The sequence below is a fragment of the Oncorhynchus kisutch genome, linkage group LG12 (genome assembly GCF_002021735.2).
Source record: "Oncorhynchus kisutch isolate 150728-3 linkage group LG12, Okis_V2, whole genome shotgun sequence".
NCBI classification, from domain to species: domain Eukaryota; kingdom Metazoa; phylum Chordata; class Actinopteri; order Salmoniformes; family Salmonidae; genus Oncorhynchus; species Oncorhynchus kisutch.
In genome coordinates, this window is record NC_034185.2 from 4,806,797 (window position 1) to 4,830,763 (window position 23,967).

The window sequence follows — 23,967 nt, forward strand, 5'->3', positions numbered from 1 at the left end:
GCTTAAGACTGCAGTTTGAGATTTTTTTTTCTCTAAATATTATTGACAATGTAGGAGAAACAATGAGCTGATTGATGAACAAGAGGATGGTCAGTGAAAACCATGAGTACAGGCAAGTCTGATTAGGCTTAGCCAAAGTCAGTCATTTCTTATGGAGCATGGCTTGTGTCTGTGTTTGCACTTCTACAACGCAGAAAACCACTCGTCTGTAGCTCAAACCTTTAACAATTAAAGACCTATTTTACCAGAAAGAAAGAATGAATGCAGAGTTGTGGGTTCTCTTAAAGGGGTACACACAAAGTTAACCATCATGAGTAAGGAACTATGAAAATAGTTCAAATGAACCCTATTTAATCTATAAAACACATTTGTCACAGAAAATAGATGATTTGCAGTATGTTTCAGGTCAGATGGAGGTCATTATCACAACAACAAAACATTTTTATAGGGATATTTTAGGTGTGCCGAATAAATTTGTATCACCCATTAAAGTGTGCCACGGTTCAAAAAAGGTTGGGGAAAACACTGAGATAGATGGCAGTTTCGTCTGTGTCCCAAATGGCCAACGGGACTCTGCTCAAAAGTGCCACACTGTGTAAGTAAACAGGGTGTCGTTTGGGATGCAGCCTTTTATGAAGAGGATGAAACAAGAAGATATGGTTGGTAGCAGACCCACGGGAAGGGCTACAATCACAAACCAGACAAACTCATTTCTGCCTGGCTAAGCTCGGCTTGGAATCTTTGCGGGTCGCGTTAGTCAAGAGGAGGAGGTTGAATATTACAGGTCATCGTCCCCGATCCCCTCAAAGGCGTAGTTGCCATGGAAATCGTTGCCGCTGACGTCGTTGGCCGAGTTGGAGGCGCTGATCCCTCTGAGTGACACAGAGCTCAGCTTGGTCTGAGAGGAGATATGGAGAGAGAGAGAAGAGCAACAGACACCTAAAGCAGACTATATAGATATCCTCTGATTCACTGTTTATGGTGATTCTGATTCATTGTTAATGACGATTCTGATTCACTGATAATGACGATTCTGATTCACTGTTAATGACGATTCTGATTCACTGTGATTGACGATTCTGATTCACTGTGAATGGCGATTCTGATTCACTGTGAATGACGATTCACTGTTAATGACGATTCTGATTCACTGTTAATGACGATTCTATATGTAATTTTTGGACTCAACATTCAACCCAGGGCTTTTGGAGATAAAAGCAGAAGCGTTACTCACTGAGAGTTTGACAATCTGTTCTCGGTCTGGGTCAGGGGAGTCCTGCAGAGGACAAGATGGAAAAACAATGGCAAACATCTCAAAACCTGTTTTATTTTAACAGGGAAGACATATATACACACCATACATATACACACACACACACACCATACATATACACACACACACACACCATACATATACACACACACACACACCATACATATACACACACACACACACACACACCATACATATACACACACACACACACCATACATATACACACACACACACCATACATATATACACACACACACACACACACACCATATATATACACACACACACCATACATATATACACACACACACCATACATATACACACACACACACACCATACATATACACACACACACCATACATATACACACACACACCATACATATACACACACACACACACCATATATATACACACACACACCATACATATATACACACACACACCATACATATATACACACACACACACACACACCATATATATACACACACACACCATACATATACACACACACACCATACATATACACACACACACACCATACACATATACACACACACACCATACATACACACACACACACACCATACATATACACACACACACACCATACATATACACACCATACATACATATACACACACAACATACATATACACACACACACCATACATATACACACACACACACACCATACATATACACACACACACACACCATACATATACACACACACACACACACACACACACCATACATATATACACACACACCATACACATACACACACACACCATACATATACACACACACACACACCATACATATACATACACACACACCATACATATACACACACACCATACACACACACACATATACACACACATATACACACACACCATACACACACACACACATATACACACACCATACACACACACACACACCATACACACACACACACACACACACACACCATACATATACACACCATACATACACACACACACACACACACCATACATATACACACACACACACACACAAACACACACCATACACACCATACATATATACACACACACACCATACATATACACACACACACACACACCATACATATATACACACACACACCATACATATATACACACACACACACCACATATATACACACACACACACACACACACACACCATACATATACACACACACCATACATATATACACACACACACCATACACACACACACACACCATACACACACACACACACACCATACACACACACACACACACCATACATATACACACACACACCATACATATACACACACAACATACACACACACACAGACACACAGACACACACACACCATACATATATACACACACACACCATACACACCATACATATATACACACACACACCATACATATACACACACACACACACACACCATACATATATACACACACACACCATACATATATACACACACACACACACCACATATATACACACACACACACACACACACACACCATACATATACACACACACCATACATATATACACACACACACACACACCATACACACACACACACACACCATACACACACACACACACACACACACACACACACACACCATACATATACACACACACACCATACATATACACACACAACATACACACACACACAGACACACAGACACACACACACCATACATATATACACACACACACCATACATATACACACACACACACACACACCATACATATACACACACACACACACACACACACACACACACACACACACACAACATACATATACACACACACACACACACACACACCATACACACACACACACACACACACACACACACACACACACACCATACATATACACACACACACACCATACACACACACACACCATAAATATACACACACACCATACATATACACACACACACACAACATACACACACACACACACACAACATACATATACACACACACACACACACACCATACATATACACACACACACACACCATACACACACACACACACACAACATACATACACACACACACACCATACATACACACACACACACACCATACATATACACACACACACACACACACACCATACATATACACACACACACACACAACATACATATACACACACCATACATACACACCACACACACACACACACACACACACACACACACACACCATACATATACACACACACCATACACCCACACACACACACACACACACACACACACACACACACACACACACACACACACACACACACACACACACAATACATATACACACACACCATACATATACACACACACACACACAACATACACACACACACCATACATATACACACACACACACACACACACACACACACACACACACACACACCATACACACACACACACCATACACACACACACACAACATACACACACACACACACACACACACACACACCATACATACACACACACACACACACACACACACAACATACATATACACACACACACACACAACATACACACACACACAACATACATATACACACACACACACACAACATACACACACACACACACAACATACATATACACACACACACACACACAACATACACACACACACACCATACATATACACACACACAACATACATATACACACACACAACATACATATACACACACACACACACAACATACACACACACACACACACACACACACAACATACATATACACACACACACAACATACACACACACCATACATATACACACACACAACATACATATACACACACACAACATACACACACACACACACACAACATACATATACACACACACACACACACACAACATACATATACACACACACAACATACACACACACACACACACACACATACACACACACACACACACACACACACACACATATACACACACACACACACACCATACATATATACACACACACACACACACACACACACCATACATATACACACACACAACATACACACACACACACACACCATACATATACACACACACAACATACACACACACACACACACCATACATATACACACACACACAACATACATATACACACAATACCCAAACCTTTCCTATCTACATATATTTCTAGCTATAGATACTAGAGATACACTATAGATACTAGAGATACTAGAGATACTAGAGATACTAGAGATACTAGAGATACACTATAGATACTATAGATACTATAGATACTATAGATATTATAGATACTATAGATACTATAGATACTAGAGAGACTAGAGAGACTATAGAGACTATAGAGACTATAGATACTAGAGAATAGAGACTATAGATACTATAGATACTATAGAGACTATAGAGACTATAGAGACTAGAGATACTATAGATATTATAGATACTATAGATACACTATTGATACACTATAGATACTATAGAGACTATAGAGACTATAGAGACTATAGATACTATAGATACTAGAGAATAGAGACTATAGATACTATAGATACTATAGAGACTATAGATACTATAGATACTATAGATACTATAGATACTATAGATACTATAGAGACTAGAGATACTATAGATACACTATAGATACTATAGATACTAGAGAGACTATAGATACTATAGATATTATAGATACTATAGATACACTATAGATACTATAGATACTATAGATACTAGATACTAGAGATACTATAGATACACTATAGATACTATAGATACTAGAGATACTAGAGATACTATAGATATTATAGATACTAGAGATACTATAGATACTATAGAGACTATAGATACTAGAGACTATAGATACTAGAGATACTAGAGATACTAGAGATACTATAGAGACTATAGATACTATAGAAAAACTATTAAAACTAAACACCCGATCCTTCCAATTCAAACAGCCAACTGTTAGCCTGGGTTCCAGTCTGTTTAGCTATAATTCAGGTGCATTAAAACTAAACACCCGATCCTTCCAATTCAAACAGCCAACTGTTAGCCTGGGTTCCAGTCAGTCTGTCAAGCCAAATGTTTGGTATGACACGGAGTACAAGGAGTGGAATGTTAGCACAAAACAGGTTCCGGATTTCAAGCTAACAAAATGCCTATTTTCTAATCAAAGCCCTGTGCAGTCCCGTGTCTCACCAGTAGAGGGGGTGATTTCACAGCTTGCAGACTTTCAGACCGGTGGAGGGAGCCGTTGGGACGTTTCCTCAGCATCTGTCAGAGATAACACACACACAGGAAAATGACACACACACACACACACACACACACACACACACACACACACACACACACACACACACACACACACACACACACACCTTCTTGATGCTGCCTCCTGATTTCTTGACCATCAGCTCATCAACCATCGACTGCAGACAGATGCTCATCATGATTGCCTGAAGATACAAACCAGGGCTTTAGATACAAGAGACACAAACAGTGACTCTAGAGACACTAGATTTAATTTATTATCAGTAGAGGTCACAAACTCTCTGTGACCCCAGACAGACCCCTGACCTGTGGGCTGGTGATGGTGACCCACTGGAGACGGTCTTTGCTCATCAGGTACTCGAAGGCCAGCTCCAACTTCACCTCACACTTGGCTGAGGAGCAGGGGGAGGTGGAGGCTGTTCCGTTGGCTACCGGGACCTGCTGTAAAGGGGAGGGGGTTACTATGGCTGGCTTTCTAGCATCATCATCGTCTCCTGCATCTTCCACTCCCTGCTCCCCCACGGTCATCATCATCATCATCTTTCCAACTCCTCATAGAAATGAATGATCCAGTCATCCCTTTTGCTTATCATCAACACAATATCAGGCAGTCTGTAGACATGTTCTGCCCAGCCCCCCGTTGGCAGGGTGTTCAGGGTGTTCCCGCCCAGCCCCTCGTTGGCAGGGTGTTCCGCCCAGCCCCTCGTTGGCAGGGTGTTCCGCCCAGCCCCTCGTTGGCAGGGTGTTCCGCCCAGCCCCTCGTTGGCAGGGTGTTCTGCCCCTCGTTGGCAGGGCGTTCCGCCCAGCCCCCCTTGAGGCAGACACAGGGTCCCGCAATAGCAGTCTGTCTGTACAGTGCCTCTCAAAGGGTCATCTAGTCTGCTATTGGTCAGTTGGGACAGCAATGTTCTTCTTCTTCTTATTTATTTGATGAGACATTGAATTTGCCCTTAAACACATTCATATATCCCTTACTGCTATTAGCCTATTGGAAACACATTCATATATCCCTTACTGCTATTAGCCTATTGGAAACACATTCATATATCCCTTACTGCTATTAGCCTATTGGAAACACATTCATATATCCCTTACTGCTATTAGCCTATTGGAAACACATTCATATATCCCTTACTGCTATTAGCCTATGGAAACACATTCATATATGGCAAAACAGATATGTCCAAGTATGTTTTGAAGTGTCTGTCCTACACAGATCTCTGGAGTTGTATTAATACTTTCTCTTTACCCCGTATCTAAGTCCTTTTATGTTGTTGTCACTAAAGTACTTCCATTTGTACATATAAGGCTTGTGGGTGTTCTAGAGGAAAACGATTGTTCGTGTGCAGCCCAAACCGGTTGGATGCTACACACAGAAGTTGACAGATCGGCGGTTCCAACTTCAGACAATGTCCCGTGACATTTGTGGGTGTCTTACGCAACAAAAAAAACAGAGAACACCGTTGTGTTTGTGAGAGTCTCATCTTTCCATAGGAGGGGTGGTCATTGGGATGTGCATCTTTCCATTTCAAGACGATATCGATCTAGATACATAGGCTCCGATGTGATACAGGAATTATAAAGTTTTAGTTTTGAAACGATTCACTGCAATTTGGTTTGATCAGAGGAACGAATCGATTCGGGTGCGATATGATTTTTTGCATTAACACTTAACATTCTAAAATTAAAAATGTACTGCTGACTGAGCTGACTTCCGTGGTGTGTAGATTATATGTCTATGGGGTATGTAGCCTGACAACTCTACTGCTCTACTGTCCACTACTTACTTCAGTCAGACGGCCATCGATGAAAACATAAGTCATAGTTGTATGGGCCATGCTCACCGGTTTGTGTCAAGAACTGCAGCGCTGTTGGATTTTTCACACTCAACAGTTTTCCGTGTGTATCAAGAACAGTCCCCCACCCAAAGGACTGGGTTTTTACTGGTCGAGTTAGCCGCTGGGTTTAGTAGTGGTCGAGTTAGCCGCTGGGTTTAGTAGTGGTCGAGTTAGCCGCTGGGTTTAGTAGTGGTCGGGTTAGCCGCTGGGTTTAGTAGTCGGGTTAGCCGCTGGGTTTAGTAGTGGTCGAGTTAGCCGCTGGGTTTAGTAGTGGTCGAGTTAGCCGCTGGGTTTAGTAGTGGTCGGGTTAGCCGCTGGGTTTAGTAGTGGTCGAGTTAGCCGCTGGGTTGAGTAGTAGTCGGGTTAGCTGCTGGGTTTAGTAGTGGTCGAGTTAGCCGCTGGGTTTAGTAGTGGTCGAGTTAGCCGCTGGGTTTAGTAGTAGTCGAGTTAGCCGCTGGGTTTAGCAGTGGTCGGGTTAGCCGCTGGGTTTAGCGGTGGTCGGGTTAGCCGCTGGGTTTAGTGGTGGTCGAGTTAGCCGCTGGGTTTAGTAGTGGTCGAGTTAGCCGCTGGGTTAAATAGTGGTCGGGTTATCCGCTGGGTTTAGTAGTGGTTGAGTTAGCCGCTGGGTTTAGTAGTGGTCGAGTTAGCCGCTGGGTTTAGTAGTGGTCGAGTTAGCCGCTGGGTTTAGTAGTGGTCGAGTTAGCCGCTGGGTTTAGTAGTGGTCGAGTTAGCCGCTGGGTTTAGTAGTAGTCGAGTTAGCCGCTGGGTTTAGTAGTAGTCGAGTTAGCCGCTGGGTTTAGTAGTCGAGTTAGCCGCTGGGTTTAGTAGTCGAGTTAGCCGCTGGGTTTAGTAGTCGAGTTAGCCGCTGGTCCATGTACGGGCTTTCGATGGTCGCTTTCAGTTCCAACTGTCTCTTAAAAGTGCTGTGTGGTACCAAAGACAGAACTGAACAATGTTCCCTGTTTGCATCTGGATGCTACTGCTGCTACAGTTCCCCTCTTTAATAGTCTGTTATACATTGATATGGATTGAAAAAAGAAACCACTGCTATAGTCAGATGAACTCATGATGTGATCAATCTCTATCCCTTCAAGAGAAGTCTACATGTATAGAGGTGGGTGGAGAAGATTGACTGTTAAAACTGCAGTGATACTGTATGTCCTTCCCTGAACTGTACCAGAATATGCCTTAGAAATAGCTACATTCGTCTGGATGGGAAACAATATATATATATATATATATATATATATATATATATATATATATTATAGTAAAGGATTGGGCTCTCTGAGAGGAGGCAGTGGGATAACACATAGGTGGGAATCTGTGTGTGTGTCAGGGCTACATATTAGGGTAAGTGGTCTGATGAAAACGATGACGGTGTAGAGCTCAGCAGTTTACCCAGAGGAGAGGAGAAAAGAGGACAGGAGAGGAGAATAGAGGAGAGGAGAATAGAGGAGAGGAGAATAGAGGAGAGGAGAATAGAGGAGAGGAGAATAGAGGAGAGGAGAGGAGAGGAGAGGAGAGGAGAGGAGAGGAGAGGAGAGGAGAGGAGAGGAGAGGAGAGGAGAGGAGAGGAGAGGAGAGGAGAGGAGAGGAGAGGAGAGGAGAGGAGAGGAGAGGAGAGGAGAGGAGAGGAGAATAGAGAAGGGGAGAATAGAAAAGAGGAGAATAGAGAAGAGGAGAATAGAGAAGAGGAGAATAGAGAAGAGGAGAATAGAGAAGAGGAGAATAGAGAAGAGGAGAATAGAGAAGAGGAGAATAGAGGAGAGGAGAATAGAGGAGAGGAGAATAGAGAAGAGGAGAATAGAGGAGAGGAGAATAGAGGAGAGGAGAATAGAGAAGAGGAGAATAGAGAAGAGGAGAATAGAGAAGAGGAGAATAGAGAAGAGGAGAATAGAGAAGAGGAGAATAGAGAAGAGGAGAAGAGGAGAGGAGAATAGAGGAGAGGAGAATAGAGAAGAGGAGAATAGAGGAGAGGAGAATAGAGGAGAGGAGAATAGAGAAGAGGAGAATAGAGAAGAGGAGAATAGAGAAGAGGAGAGGAGAATAGAGGAGAGGAGAATAGAGAAGGGGAGAATAGAGAAGAGGAGAATAGAGAAGAGGAGAGGAGAATAGAGGAGAGGAGAATAGAGAAGGGGAGAATAGAGAAGAGGAGAATAGAGAAGAGGAGAATAGAGAAGAGGAGAATAGAGAAGAGGAGAATAGAGAAGAGGAGAATAGAGAAGAGGAGAATAGAGAAGAACAAGTGACCCGCCAGGACCTCTCCAAGCACTGATGTAGGATCAGTTAACCTTCCTTATATCCTAATCTTAACCACTATGGTAAGGGGGATGCAAAACTAACCATAGATCAGTGCCTTCACTAGGAGCACCATCACTCTAGTAACCATAAATCAGTCTAGGAGCACCATCACTCTAGTAACCATAGATCAGTCTCCCCTCTAGGAGCACCATCACTCTAGTAACCATAGATCAGTCTAGGAGCACCATCACTCTAGTAACCATAGATCAGTCTAGGAGCACCATCACTCTAGTAACCATAGATCAGTCTAGGAGCACCACCACTCTAGTAACCATAGATCAGTCTAGGAGCACCACCACTCTAGTAACCATAGATCAGTCTAGGAGCACCATCACCCTAGTAACCATAGATCAGTCTAGGAGCACCATCACCCTAGTAACCATAGATCAGTCTAGGAGCACCATCACTCTAGTAACCATAGATCAGTCTCCCCTCTAGGAGCACCATCACTCTAGTAACCATAGATCAGTCTAGGAGCACCATCACTCTAGTAACCATAGATCAGTCTAGGAGCACCACCACTCTAGTAACCATAGATAAGTCTAGGAGCACCACCACTCTAGTAACCATAGATCAGTCTAGGAGCACCATCACCCTAGTAACCATAGATCAGTCTAGGAGCACCATCACCCTAGTAACCATAGATCAGTCTAGGAGCACCATCACTCTAGTAACCATAGATCAGTCTAGGAGCACCATCACTCTAGTAACCATAGATCAGTCTAGGAGCACCATCACTCTAGTAACCATAGATCAGTCTAGGAGCACCATCACTCTAGTAACCATAGATCAGTCTAGGAGCACCATCACTCTAGTAACCATAGATCAGTCTAGGAGCACCATCACTCTAGTAACCATAGGTCAGTCTAAGAGCACCATCACTCTAGTAACCATAGATCAGTCTAGGAGCACCATCACTCTAGTAACCATAGATCAGTCTCCCCTCTAGGAGCACCATCACTCTAGTAACCATAGATCAGTCTAGGAGCACCATCACTCTAGTAACCATAGATCAGTCTAGGAGCACCATCACTCTAGTAACCATAGATCAGTCTCCCCTCTAGGAGCACCATCACTCTAGTAACCATAGATCAGTCTAGGAGCACCATCACTCTAGTAACCATAGATCAGTCTAGGAGCACCATCACTCTAGTAACCATAGATCAGTCTAGGAGCACCATCACTCTACAGTGATGAGAATATAATAAGGACCTTCCGGTTACTAGTCCAACACTCTAACCACTAGGCTACCCTGCCGCCCCTGTTGGGGAGGAGTAACGTAGAGTAACGTAATTTGGGGGAGGGCTACTTACAGAGGAAGTGACCCTCCAGCACCTCATGCGCGTGACCTTGAAGCTCCCCTCTTTCATCTGCTCATTGGGTAGCTTGACCTGGAAGTTGAGTTCGTTGTTGCCAGCGGAGACGATCGCGTGACAGCCCTTCTCCGGGAAGTCTGTCACACACGGGTCAAACTGTATGTAGCCGAAGTACTTCAGTGTCTGGCACAGCCTAATGAACTGGAGAGAGATGTAGAGAACATGAAGCACTGGAAAATCATTTGATATTCACTGTATATACAGCAGTATGTGGAGAACCCTCCAAATCAGTGGATCTATTTCAGCCACACCTGCTGCTGACAGTCAGTCTGTCCTCGGTTGCTACACTCACTACCGAGTTCCCAACTGCCTCTGGAAGCGACATCGGCACAAGAACTGTTCGCTGGGAGCTTCATGAAACGGGTTTCCATGGCCGAGCAGCCGCACACAAGACTAAGATCACCGTGCGCAATGCCAAGTGTCGACTGGAGTGGTGTAAAGCTCGCCGCCATTGGACTCTGGAGCAGTGGAAACGCCAGGAGAATGGTTAGTGCCAACTGTAGAGTTTGATGGAGGAGGAATAATGCTGTTTTTCATGGTTTGGGCCTCTTAGTTCCAGTGAAGGGAAATCTTCAACATACAATGACATTCTAGAAGATTCTGTACTTCCAACTTTGTGGCAAAAGTTTGGGAAATGCCGTTTCCTGTTTCAGCATGACAATATCCCTGTGACATGACAAAGAGTACAAGGTGTGGAATGTTAGCTTCTTCTCCACTAGACAGCCGGAGGACACGGTTACAGCCGGAGGACACGGTTACAGCCGGAGGACACGGTTACAGCCGGAGGACACGGTTACAGCCGGAGGACACGGTTACAGCCGGAGGACACGGTTACAGCCGGAGGACACGGTTACAGCCGGAGGACACGGTTACAGCCGGAGGACACGGTTACAGCCGGAGGACACGGTTACAGCCGGAGGAGACAGTGTTGCGTTACGAGGATCAGCCCATACTTACTTCTTTCTTGGATCCTTTCTCCTGCAGTGATTTCAGCTGCCTGTGCTGGTCCTTGTTAACGAGGATCCAGCCTCTCTCTATGTCAGACACCGTCTAGGGAGAGGAGAGAGACAACAATCATCTTTCTGCTCCAAACCATTCTTGGAGAGGCTTTACATAAAATCAGAGAAACACATTTGTATTCTAAGTTCAAAACAAACTATTCCACTGTTGTTTTGTTCAAGTAGAATTAAACACACACATACACACAAGTCAAATGACACACACAAGTTGCACAAAATGGCAAGCACACACACACACACACACACACACACACACACACACACACACACGAGTTGATTCTCTTTCCAAGAAAAGATTGCATTCTTTGGCCCGTAACATTAGCTATGCGCCCACACCGAGTTAACAGCCTGCCAAACACACACACACACACACAGAGCACTGAGTCAACAGCCTGCCAAACACACACACACACACACAGACACACACACACACACACACAGAGCACTGAGTCAACAGCCTGCCAAACACACACACACACACAGACACACACAGAGCACTGAGTTAACAGCCTGCCAAACACACACACACACACACACACACACACACACACACACACACACACACACACACACACACACACACACACACTGAGTTAACAGCCTGCCAAACACACAGACACACACACACACTGAGTCAACAGCCTGCCAAACACAGACACACACACACACACACACACACACTGAGTCAACAGCCTGCCAAACACACAGACACACATGGAACGCTGAGCCAGCAGGCAGATTTTAATCAAATCAGCAATCTGCGTAAGAAAACAGCATGTTGTTGTTGCTGCTGAGTGTGTGTGTGTGTGTGTGTCTGCATAGAGGGCGGGCTCTGTTGCCAATGGCACCCTACTCTCTATATAGTGCAGTAATTTGGAGCAGAGGACTATGGGCCATAGTAAATAGTAGTGCAGTAATTTGGAGCAGAGGACTATGGGCCTCCATGCTCTGGACACTACGCTGTCAGACACAGCAAACCTTCTTGCCACAGCTCGCATTGATGTACCATCCTGGATGAGCTGCACTACCTGAGCCACTTGTGTGGGTTGTAGACTCCGTCTCATGCTACCACTAGAGTGAAAACACCGCCAGCATTCAAAAGTGACCAAAACATCAGCCAGGAAGCATAGGAACTGAGAAGTGGTCTGTGGTCACCAACTGCAGAACCACTCCTTTATTGGGGGTGTCTTGCTAATTGCCTATAATTTCCACCTGTTGTCTATTTCATTTCCACAATAGCATGTGACATTCATTATCAATCAGTGTTGCTTCCTAAGTGGACAGTTTGATTTCACTGAAGTGTGATTGACTTGGATTTACATTGTGTTGTTTAAGTGTTCCCTTTATTTTTTTGAGCAGTGTATATATATATATATATATACAGTAGGTTCAGAACTCACCTGAGTGTACAGTAGGTTCAGAACTCACCTGAGTGTACAGTAGGTTCAGAACTCACCTGAGTGTACAGTAGGTTCAGAACTCACCTGAGTGTACAGTAGGTTCAGAACTCACCTGAGGTTTTGAACTCACCTGAGTGTACAGTAGGTTCAGAACTCACCTGAGTGTACAGTAGGTTCAGAACTCACCTGAGTGTACAGTAGGTTCAGAACTCACCTGAGTGTACAGTAGGTTCAGAACTCACCTGAGGTTTTGAACTCACCTGAGTGTACAGTAGGTTCAGTCCCACTCTGTTGTCCATTACATCACTGTCATACGCCGTGTCCCAGTAACTATACAGACAGAGACAGACAGAGACAGAGTATTGGTTATCAACACTCACAATGCTTGAATTTCAATGAACACAAACCATCAGTCAAGAACGGATGTCCAATATACTGTTGTGGCTGCAGAAAAGAGTGTTGTTCTCACTACAGACATCACAGCGGTGTGTTGTTCTCACTACAGCCTGTAACGACCCTGCTACACTACAGACATCACAGCGGTGTGTTGTTCTCACTACAGCCTGTAACGACCCTGCTACACTACAGACATCACAGCAGTGTGTTGTTCTCACTACAGCCTGTAACGACCCTGCTACACTACAGACATCACAGCAATGTGTTGTTCTCACTACAGCTTGTAACGACCCTGCTACACTACAGACATCACAGCAATGTGTTGTTCTCACTACAGACATCACAGCAGTGTGTTGTTCTCACTACAGACATCACGGCAGTGTGTTGTTCTCACTACAGACATCACGGCAGTGTGTTGTTCTCACTACAGACATCACGGCAGTGTGTTGTTCTCACTACAGACATCACGGCAGTGTGTTGTTCTCGCTACAGACATCACAGCAGTGTGTTGTTCTCACTACAGACATCACGGCAGTGTGTTGTTCTCGCTACAGACATCACAGCAGTGTGTTGTTCTCACTACAGACATCACGGCAGTGTGTTGTTCTCACTACAGACATCACAGCAGTGTGTTGTTCTCACTACAGACATCACAGCAGTGTGTTGTTCTCACTACAGACATCACAGCAGTGTGTTGTTCTCACTACAGACATCACGGCAGTGTGTTGTTCTCACTACAGACATCACAGCAGTGTGTTGTTCTCACTACAGACATCACAGCAGTGTGTTGTTCTCACTACAGACATCACGGCAGTGTGTTGTTCTCACTACAGCCTGTAACGACCCTGCTACACTAGACATCACAGCAGTGTGTTGTTCTCACTACAGACATCACAGCAGTGTGTTGTTCTCACTACAGACCACTACAGCCATGTGTTTCTTTGAGATCAATGAAAGCTCACGTTGCGTCACGTCCAATGGAAGGTTTGAACCCGGATACTTCAGTCTGCATTTCAAATCAGAAATTCAAATCAGTTGGACAGTTGAAGTCGGAAGTTTACAGAGACTTAGGTTGGAGTCATTAAAACTCGTTTTTCAAACACTCCACAAATTTCTTGTTAAACCAACTATAGTTTTGGCAAGTCGGTTAGGACATCTACTTCGTGCATGACACAAGTCATTTTTCCAACAATTGTTTACAGACAGATTATTTCACTTATAATTCACTGTATCACGATTACAGTGGGTCAGGAGTTTACATACACTAAGTGGACTGTGCCTTTAAACAGCTTGGAAAATTCCAGAAATTGATGTCATGGCTTTAGAAGCTTCTGATAGGCTAATTGACATCATTTGAGTCAATTGGATGTGTATCTGTGGATGTATTTCAAGACCTACCTTCAAACTCAGTGCCACTTTGCTTGACATCATGGGAAAATCAAAAGAAATCAGCCAAAACATTGTAGACCTCCACAAGTCTGGTTCATCCTTGGGAGCAGTTTCCAAACGCCTGAAGGTACCACATTCATCTGGACAAAGACTAGCACGCAAGTATAAACACCATGGAACCACGCAGCCGTCATACCGCTCAAGAAGGAGACGTGTTCTGTCTCCTAGAGATTAATGTACTTTGGTGTGAAATGTGCAAATCAATCCCAGAACAACAGCAAATGACCTTGTGAAGATGCTGGAGGAAACAGGTACAAATGTATCTATATCCACAGTAAAACGAGTCCTATATCGACATAACCTGAAAGGCCGCTCAGCAAGGAAGAAGCCACTGCTCCAAACCCGCAATAAAAAAGCCAGACTATGGTTTGCAACTGCACATGGGGACAAAGATTGTACCTTTTGGAGAAATGACCACTGGTCTGATTAAACAAAAATATAACTTTTTGGCCATAATGACCATCGTTATGTTTGGAGGAAAAAGGGGGAGGCTTGCAAGCAGAAGAGCACCATCCCAACCATGAAGCACGGGGGTGGCAGCATCATGTTGTGGGGGTGCTTTTCTGCAGGAGGGACTGGTGCACTTCACAAAATAGATGGCGTCATGAGGTAGGAAAATTATGTGGATATATTGAAACAGCATCTCAAGACATCGGTCAGTAAGTTTTAGCTTGGTCGCAAATGGGTCTTCCAAATAGACAATGACCCCAAGCATACTTCCAAAGTTGTGGCAAAATGGCTTAAGGACAACAAAGTCAAGGTATTGGAGTGGCCATCACAAAGCCCTGACCTCAATCCTATAGACAATTTGTGGGCAGAACTGAAAAAGTGTGTGGGAGCAAGGAGGCCTACAAACCTGACTCAGTTACACCAGCTCTGTCAGGAGGAATGGGCCAAAATTCACCCAACTTATTGTGGGAAGCTTGTGGAAGGCTACCCGAAACGTTTGACCCAAGTTAAACAATTTAAAAGGCAATGCTACCCAATGCTAATTGAGTGCATGTAAACTTCTGACCCACCGGGAATGTGATGAAATAAATAAAAGCTGAAATAAATCACTCTACTATTATTCTGACATTTCACATTCTTAAAATAAAGTGGCCTAAGACAGGGGCTTTTTTACTAGGATTAAATGTCAGGAATTGTGAAAAACTTCTGACTTCAACTGTATTTAAACAGACCGACATAAACAATATATACACCAGGGGAAAATCGGAGACCGTTTACTCATTTTAGGAATCCAGAGTGGGGTAGAGTCAGTGTAACAGAGTGGGGTAGAGTCAGTCTAACAGAGTGGGGTAGAGTCAGTCTAACAGAGTGGGGTAGAGTCAGTCTAACAGAGTGGGGTAGAGTCAGTCTAACAGAGTGGGGTAGAGTCAGTCTAACAGAGTGGGGTAGAGTCAGTCTAACAGAGTGGGGTAGAGTCAGTCTAACAGAGTGGGGTAGAGTCAGTCTAACAGAGTGGGGTAGAGTCAGTCTAACAGAGTGGGGTAGAGTCAGTCTAACAGAGTGGGGTAGAGTCAGTCTAACAGAGTGGGGTAGAGTCAGTCTAACAGAGTGGGGTAGAGTCAGTCTAACAGAGTGGGGTAGAGTCAGTCTAACAGAGTGGGGTAGAGTCAGTCTAACAGAGTGGGGTAGAGTCAGTCTAACAGAGTGGGGTAGAGTCAGTCTAACAGAGTGGGGTAGAGTCAGTCTGACAGAGTGGGGTAGAGTCAGTCTAACAGAGTGGGGTAGAGTCAGTCTAACAGAGTGGGGTAGAGTCAGTCTAACAGAGTGGGGTAGAGTCAGTCTAACAGAGTGGGGTAGAGTCAGTCTAACAGAGTGGGGTAGAGTCAGTCTAACAGAGTGGGGTAGAGTCAGTCTAACAGAGTGGGGTAGAGTCAGTCTAACAGAGTGGGGTAGAGTCAGTCTAACAGAGTGGGGTAGAGTCAGTCTGACAGAGTGGGGTAGAGTCAGTCTGACAGAGTGGGGTAGAGTCAGTCTGACAAAGTGGGGTAGCGTCAGTCTGACAGAGTGGGGTAGAGTCAGTCTAACAGAGTGGGGTCAGTCTAACAGAGTGGGGTCAGTCTAACAGAGTGGGGTAGGGTCAGTCTAACAGAGTGGGGTCAGTCTAACAGAGTGGGGTAGAGTCAGTCTAACAGAGTGGGGTAGAGTCAGTAACAGAGTGGGGTAGAGTCAGTCTAACAGAGTGGGGTAGAGTCAGTCTAACAGAGTGGGGTCAGTCTAACAGAGTGGGGTCAGTCTAACAGAGTGGGGTAGAGTCAGTCTAACAGAGTGGGGTCAGTCTAACAGAGTGGGGTAGAGTCAGTCTAACAGAGTGGGATAGTCAGTCTAACAGAGTGGGATAGAGTCAGTCTGACAGAGTGGGGTAGAGTCAGTCTAACAGAGTGGGGTAGAGTCAGTCTAACAGAGTGGGGTCAGTCTAACAGAGTGGGGTCAGTCTAACAGAGTGGGGTAGAGTCAGTCTAACAGAGTGGGGTCAGTCTAACAGAGTGGGGTAGAGTCAGTCTAACAGAGTGGGGTCAGTCTAACAGAGTGGGGTAGAGTCAGTCTAACAGAGTGGGGTAGAGTCAGTCTAACAGAGTGGGGTAGGGTCAGTCTAACAGAGTGGGGTAGAGTCAGTCTAACAGAGTGGGGTGGGGTCAGTCTAACAGAGTGGGGTAGAGTCAGTCTAACAGAGTGGGGTAGCGTCAGTCTAACAGAGTGGGGTAGCGTCAGTCTAACAGAGTGGGGTAGAGTCAGTCTAACAGAGTGGGGTCAGTCTAACAGAGTGGGGTAGCGTCAGTCTAACAGAGTGGGGTAGCGTCAGTCTAACAGAGTGGGGTAGCGTCAGTCTAACAGAGTGGGGTAGAGTCAGTCTAACAGAGTGGGGTCAGTCTAACAGAGTGGGGTCAGTCTAACAGAGTGGGGTCAGTCTAACAGAGTGGGGTAGAGTCAGTCTAACAGAGTGGGGTAGAGTCCGTCTAACAGAGTGGGGTAGAGTCCGTCTAACAGAGTGGGGTAGGGTCAGTCTAACAGAGTGGGGTGGGGTCAGTCTAACAGAGAGGGGTTAGTCTAACAGAGTGGGGTAGAGTCAGTCTAACAGAGTGGGGTAGAGTCAGTCTAACAGAGTGGGGTCAGTCTAACAGAGTGGGGTAGAGTCAGTCTAACAGAGTGGGGTCAGTCTAACAGAGTGGGGTAGAGGTCAGTCTAACAGAGTGGGATAGAGTCAGTCTGACAGAGTGGGGTAGGGTCAGTCTAACAGAGTGGGGTAGAGTCCGTCTAACAGAGTGGGGTCAGTCTAACAGAGTGGGGTCAGTCTAACAGAGTGGGGTAGAGTCAGTCTAACAGAGTGGGGTAGGGTCAGTCTAACAGAGTGGGGTGAGTCAGTCTAACAGAGTGGGGTAGAGTCAGTCTAACAGAGTGGGGTAGAGTCAGTCTAACAGAGTGGGGTAGAGTCAGTCTAACAGAGTGGGGTAGAGTCAGTCTAACAGAGTGGGGTAGAGTCAGTCTAACAGAGTGGGGTAGAGTCAGTCTAACAGAGTGGGGTAGGGTCAGTCTAACAGAGTGGGGTGGGGTCAGTCTGACAAAGTGGGGTAGAGTCAGTCTGACAAAGTGGGGTAGAGTCAGTCTGACAGAGTGGGGTAGAGTCAGTCTGACAGAGTGGGGTAGAGTCAGTCTGACAGAGTGGGGTAGAGTCAGTCTGACAGAGTGGGGTAGCGTCAGTCTGACAGAGTGGGGTAGCGTCAGTCTGACAGAGTGGGGTAGAGTCAGTCTAACAGAGTGGGGTAGAGTCAGTCTAACAGAGTGGGGTAGAGTCAGTCTGACAGAGTGGGGTAGAGTCAGTCTGACAAAGTGGGGTAGAGTCAGTCTGACAAAGTGGGGTAGAGTCAGTCTGACAGAGTGGGGTAGAGTCAGTCTGACAGAGTGGGGTAGAGTCAGTCTGACAGAGTGGGGTAGAGTCAGTCTGACAGAGTGGGGTAGCGTCAGTCTGACAGAGTGGGGTAGCGTCAGTCTGACAGAGTGGGGTAGAGTCAGTCTAACAGAGTGGGGTAGAGTCAGTCTAACAGAGTGGGGTCAGTCTAACAGAGTGGGGTCAGTCTAACAGAGTGGGGTCAGTCTAACAGAGTGGGGTCAGTCTAACAGAGTGGGGTAGAGTCAGTCTAACAGAGTGGGGTAGAGTCAGTCTAACAGAGTGGGGTAGAGTCAGTCTAACAGAGTGGGGTAGAGTCAGTCTAACAGAGTGGGTCAGTCTAACAGAGTGGGGTCAGTCTAACAGAGTGGGGTAGAGTCAGTCTAACAGAGTGGGGTCAGTCTAACAGAGTGGGGTAGAGTCAGTCTAACAGAGTGGGATAGAGTCAGTCTAACAGAGTGGGATAGAGTCAGTCTGACAGAGTGGGGTAGGGTCAGTCTAACAGAGTGGGGTAGAGTCAGTCTAACAGAGTGGGGTCAGTCTAACAGAGTGGGGTAGAGTCAGTCTAACAGAGTGGGGTCAGTCTAACAGAGTGGGGTAGAGTCAGTCTAACAGAGTGGGGTAGAGTCAGTCTAACAGAGTGGGGTAGAGTCAGTCTAACAGAGTGGGGTAGAGTCAGTCTAACAGAGTGGGGTAGAGTCAGTCTAACAGAGTGGGGTAGAGTCAGTCTAACAGAGTGGGGTAGAGTCAGTCTAACAGAGTGGGGTAGAGTCAGTCTAACAGAGTGGGGTAGAGTCAGTCTAACAGAGTGGGGTAGGGTCAGTCTAACAGAGTGGGGTAGGGTCAGTCTAACAGAGTGGGGTAGGGTCAGTCTAACAGAGTGGGGTAGAGTCAGTCTAACAGAGTGGGGTAGAGTCAGTCTAACAGAGTGGGGTAGCGTCAGTCTAACAGAGTGGGGTAGCGTCAGTCTAACAGAGTGGGGTAGAGTCAGTCTAACAGAGTGGGGTCAGTCTAACAGAGTGGGGTCAGTCTAACAGAGTGGGGTCAGTCTAACAGAGTGGGGTAGAGTCAGTCTAACAGAGTGGGGTAGAGTCAGTCTAACAGAGTGGGGTAGAGTCCGTCTAACAGAGTGGGGTAGGGTCAGTCTAACAGAGTGGGGTGGGGTCAGTCTAACAGAGAGGGGTTAGTCTAACAGAGTGGGGTAGAGTCAGTCTAACAGAGTGGGGTCAGTCTAACAGAGTGGGGTAGAGTCAGTCTAACAGAGTGGGGTAGAGTCAGTCTAACAGAGTGGGGTCAGTCTAACAGAGTGGGGTAGAGTCAGTCTAACAGAGTGGGATAGAGTCAGTCTGACAGAGTGGGGTAGGGTCAGTCTAACAGAGTGGGGTAGAGTCAGTCTAACAGAGTGGGGTCAGTCTAACAGAGTGGGGTCAGTCTAACAGAGTGGGGTAGAGTCAGTCTAACAGAGTGGGGTAGAGTCAGTCTAACAGAGTGGGGTAGAGTCAGTCTAACAGAGTGGGGTCAGTCTAACAGAGTGGGGTCAGTCTAACAGAGTGGGGTAGAGTCAGTCTAACAGAGTGGGGTAGAGTCAGTCTAACAGAGTGGGGTAGAGTCAGTCTAACAGAGTGGGGTAGAGTCAGTCTAACAGAGTGGGGTAGAGTCAGTCTAACAGAGTGGGGTAGAGTCAGTCTAACAGAGTGGGGTAGGGTCAGTCTAACAGAGAGGGGTTAGTCTAACAGAGTGGGGTAGAGTCAGTCTAACAGAGTGGGGTAGAGTCAGTCTAACAGAGTGGGGTCAGTCTAACAGAGTGGGGTAGAGTCAGTCTAACAGAGTGGGGTAGAGTCAGTCTAACAGAGTGGGGTCAGTCTAACAGAGTGGGGTAGAGTCAGTCTGACAGAGTGGGATAGAGTCAGTCTGACAGAGTGGGGTAGGGTCAGTCTAACAGAGTGGGGTAGAGTCAGTCTAACAGAGTGGGGTCAGTCTAACAGAGTGGGGTAGAGTCAGTCTAATAGAGTGGGGTAGAGTCAGTCTAACAGAGTGGGGTAGAGTCAGTCTAACAGAGTGGGGTAGAGTCAGTCTAACAGAGTGGGGTAGAGTCAGTCTAACAGAGTGGGGTAGAGTCAGTCTAACAGAGTGGAGTAGGGTCAGTCTAACAGAGTGGGGTGGGGTCAGTCTAACAGAGAGGGGTTAGTCTAACAGAGTGGGGTAGAGTCAGTCTAACAGAGTGGGGTAGAGTCAGTCTAACAGAGTGGGGTAGAGTCAGTCTAACAGAGTGGGGTAGAGTCAGTCTAACAGAGTGGGGTAGAGTCAGTCTAACAGAGTGGGGTAGAGTCAGTCTAACAGAGTGGGGTGGGGTCAGTCTAACAGAGTGGGGTGGGGTCAGTCTAACAGAGTGGGGTGGGGTCAGTCTAACAGAGTGGGGTGGGGTCAGTCTAACAGAGTGGGGTGGGGGTCAGTCTAACAGAGTGGGGTGGGGTCAGTCTAATAGAGTGGGGTAGAGTCAGTCTAACAGAGTGGGGTAGAGTCAGTCTAACAGAGTGGGGTAGAGTCAGTCTAACAGAGTGGCGTAGGGTCAGTCTAACAGAGTGGGGTAGAGTCAGTCTAACAGAGTGGGGTAGAGTCAGTCTAACAGAGTGGCGTAGGGTCAGTCTAACAGAGTGGGGTAGAGTCAGTCTAACAGAGTGGGGTAGAGTCAGTCTAACAGAGTGGGGTAGAGTCAGTCTAACAGAGTGGGGTAGAGTCAGTCTAACAGAGTGGCGTAGGGTCAGTCTAACAGAGTGGGCAGCGTCAGTCTTAGTTCATGTTTGTGGAGAGGTATCATACCTTTTACGAAGGGCGATGTAGAACTCCGAGCTCCGTAAACTGGTGACAGATACGTATGGCAGCTCAAAATCCTGCAGCTTCCTCACAACTAGAGAAAAAAGAGAAAGAGAGAGAAAGAGAGGAGGGGAGAGAGAAAGAGAGGAGAGAAAGAGAGAGAGAGAAGGAAGGAGAGAGAAAGAGCGAAAGAGAGAGAAGAGAAGAGAGAGAGGAGAGAGAGAGGAGAGAAGGAGAGAGAAAGAGCGAAAGAGAGAGAAGAGAAGAGAGAGAGGAGAGAAGGAGAGAGAGAAAGCAGGAGAGAGAAAGAGAGAGAGAGAGAGGAGAGAAGAGAGAGAGGAGAGAGAGAGGAGAGAGAGAAGGAAGGAGAGAGAAAGAGCGAAAGAGAGAGGAGAGAAGAGAGAGAGGAGAGAGAGAGAGTAAAAAGGAGGGATGAGCAGTACAGCCTGATCTGATTTAGATAACAACAAAGATGACAACAAACAGAGAGAGATGAGCAGGGTCCAGTACCAGACAGAGATGAGGACAGTCCATCTAGACAGAACCCAGCAGGGTCCAGTACCAGACAGATGAGGACAGTCCATCTAGACAGAACCCAGCAGGGTCCAGTACCAGACAGAGATGAGGACAGTCCATCTAGACAGAACCCAGCAGGGTCCAGTACCAGACAGAGATGAGGACAGTCCATCTAGACAGAACCCAGCAGGGTCCAGTACCAGACAGAGATGAGGACAGTCCATCTAGACAGAACCCAGCAGGGTCCAGTACCAGACAGAGATGAGGACAGTCCATCTAGACAGAAACCAGCAGGGTCCAGTACCAGACAGATGAGGACAGTCCATCTAGACAGAACCCAGCAGGGTCCAGTACCAGACAGAGATGAGGACAGTCCATCTAGACAGAACCCAGCAGGGTCCAGTACCAGACAGAGATGAGGACAGTCCATCTAGACAGAACCCAGCAGGGTCCAGTACCAGACAGATGAGGACAGTCCATCTAGACAGAACCCAGCAGGGTCCAGTACCAGACAGATGAGGACAGTCCATCTAGACAGAACCCAGCAGGGTCCAGTACCAGACAGAGATGAGGACAGTCCATCTAGACAGAACCCAGCAGGGTCCAGTACCAGACAGAGAGGAGGACAGTCCATCTAGACAGAACCCAGCAGGGTCCAGTACCAGACAGATGAGGGCAGTCCATCTAGACAGAACCCAGCAGGGTCCAGTACCAGACAGATGAGGACAGTCCATCTAGACAGAACCCAGCAGGGTCCAGTACCAGACAGAGATGAGGACAGTCCATCTAGACAGAACCCAGCAGGGTCCAGTACCAGACAGAGATGAGGACACAGTCCATCTAGACAGAACCCAGCAGGGTCCAGTACCAGACAGAGATGAGGACAGTCCATCTAGACAGAACCCAGTAGGGTCCAGTACCAGACAGAGATGAGGACAGTCCATCTAGACAGAACCCAGCAGGGTCCAGTACCAGACAGAGATGAGGACAGTCCATCTAGACAGAACCCAGCAGGGTCCAGTACCAGACAGATGAGGACAGTCCATCTAGACAGAACCCAGCAGGGTCCAGTACCAGACAGAGATGAGCAGGGTCCAGTACCATGTGTCTGTGTGGGTGTATAAACTGCAGCTGTTTAGTTCAGACCTCCAGAGGGAACAGCAGCTGTCTGGAGAGAGTGGCTTACATCCCAAATGGCACCCTATTCCCTACATAGTGGCCCATAGGGCTCTGGTCTAAAGTAGTGTACTATATAGGGAATAGGGCTCTGGTCTATATTAGTGTACTATATAGGGAATAGGGCTCTGGTCAACAGTAGTGCAATATATAGGGAATAGGG

The 23,967-nt window shown here is 46.1% G+C and overlaps 1 protein-coding gene across 2 annotated transcripts in view; it reads right to left on the reverse strand.

Annotated features, from left to right (window-relative positions):
* Positions 1-566: 566 nt before the first annotated feature.
* LOC109883417 (sorting nexin-17-like) overlaps positions 567-23,967 on the reverse strand; it is a 65,719-nt gene continuing 42,318 nt past the window's right edge. Inside the window, exons 7-15 of one of the 2 annotated variants that reach the window (XM_031836754.1) lie at positions 22,119-22,206; positions 13,822-13,891; positions 12,100-12,192; positions 11,080-11,283; positions 5,931-6,062; positions 5,732-5,809; positions 5,550-5,624; positions 1,235-1,276; positions 567-898 (exon numbers count right to left, since the gene is read on the reverse strand). In XM_031836754.1, the coding sequence (XP_031692614.1) occupies positions 779-898; positions 1,235-1,276; positions 5,550-5,624; positions 5,732-5,809; positions 5,931-6,062; positions 11,080-11,283; positions 12,100-12,192; positions 13,822-13,891; positions 22,119-22,206 (902 nt within the window). In that variant the 3' untranslated portion in view covers positions 567-778. Of the gene's footprint in view, positions 899-1,234; positions 1,277-5,549; positions 5,625-5,731; positions 5,810-5,930; positions 6,066-11,079; positions 11,284-12,099; positions 12,193-13,821; positions 13,892-22,118; positions 22,207-23,967 lie in introns of both variants that reach the window. The other variant, XM_031836753.1, reaches the window with a different exon arrangement.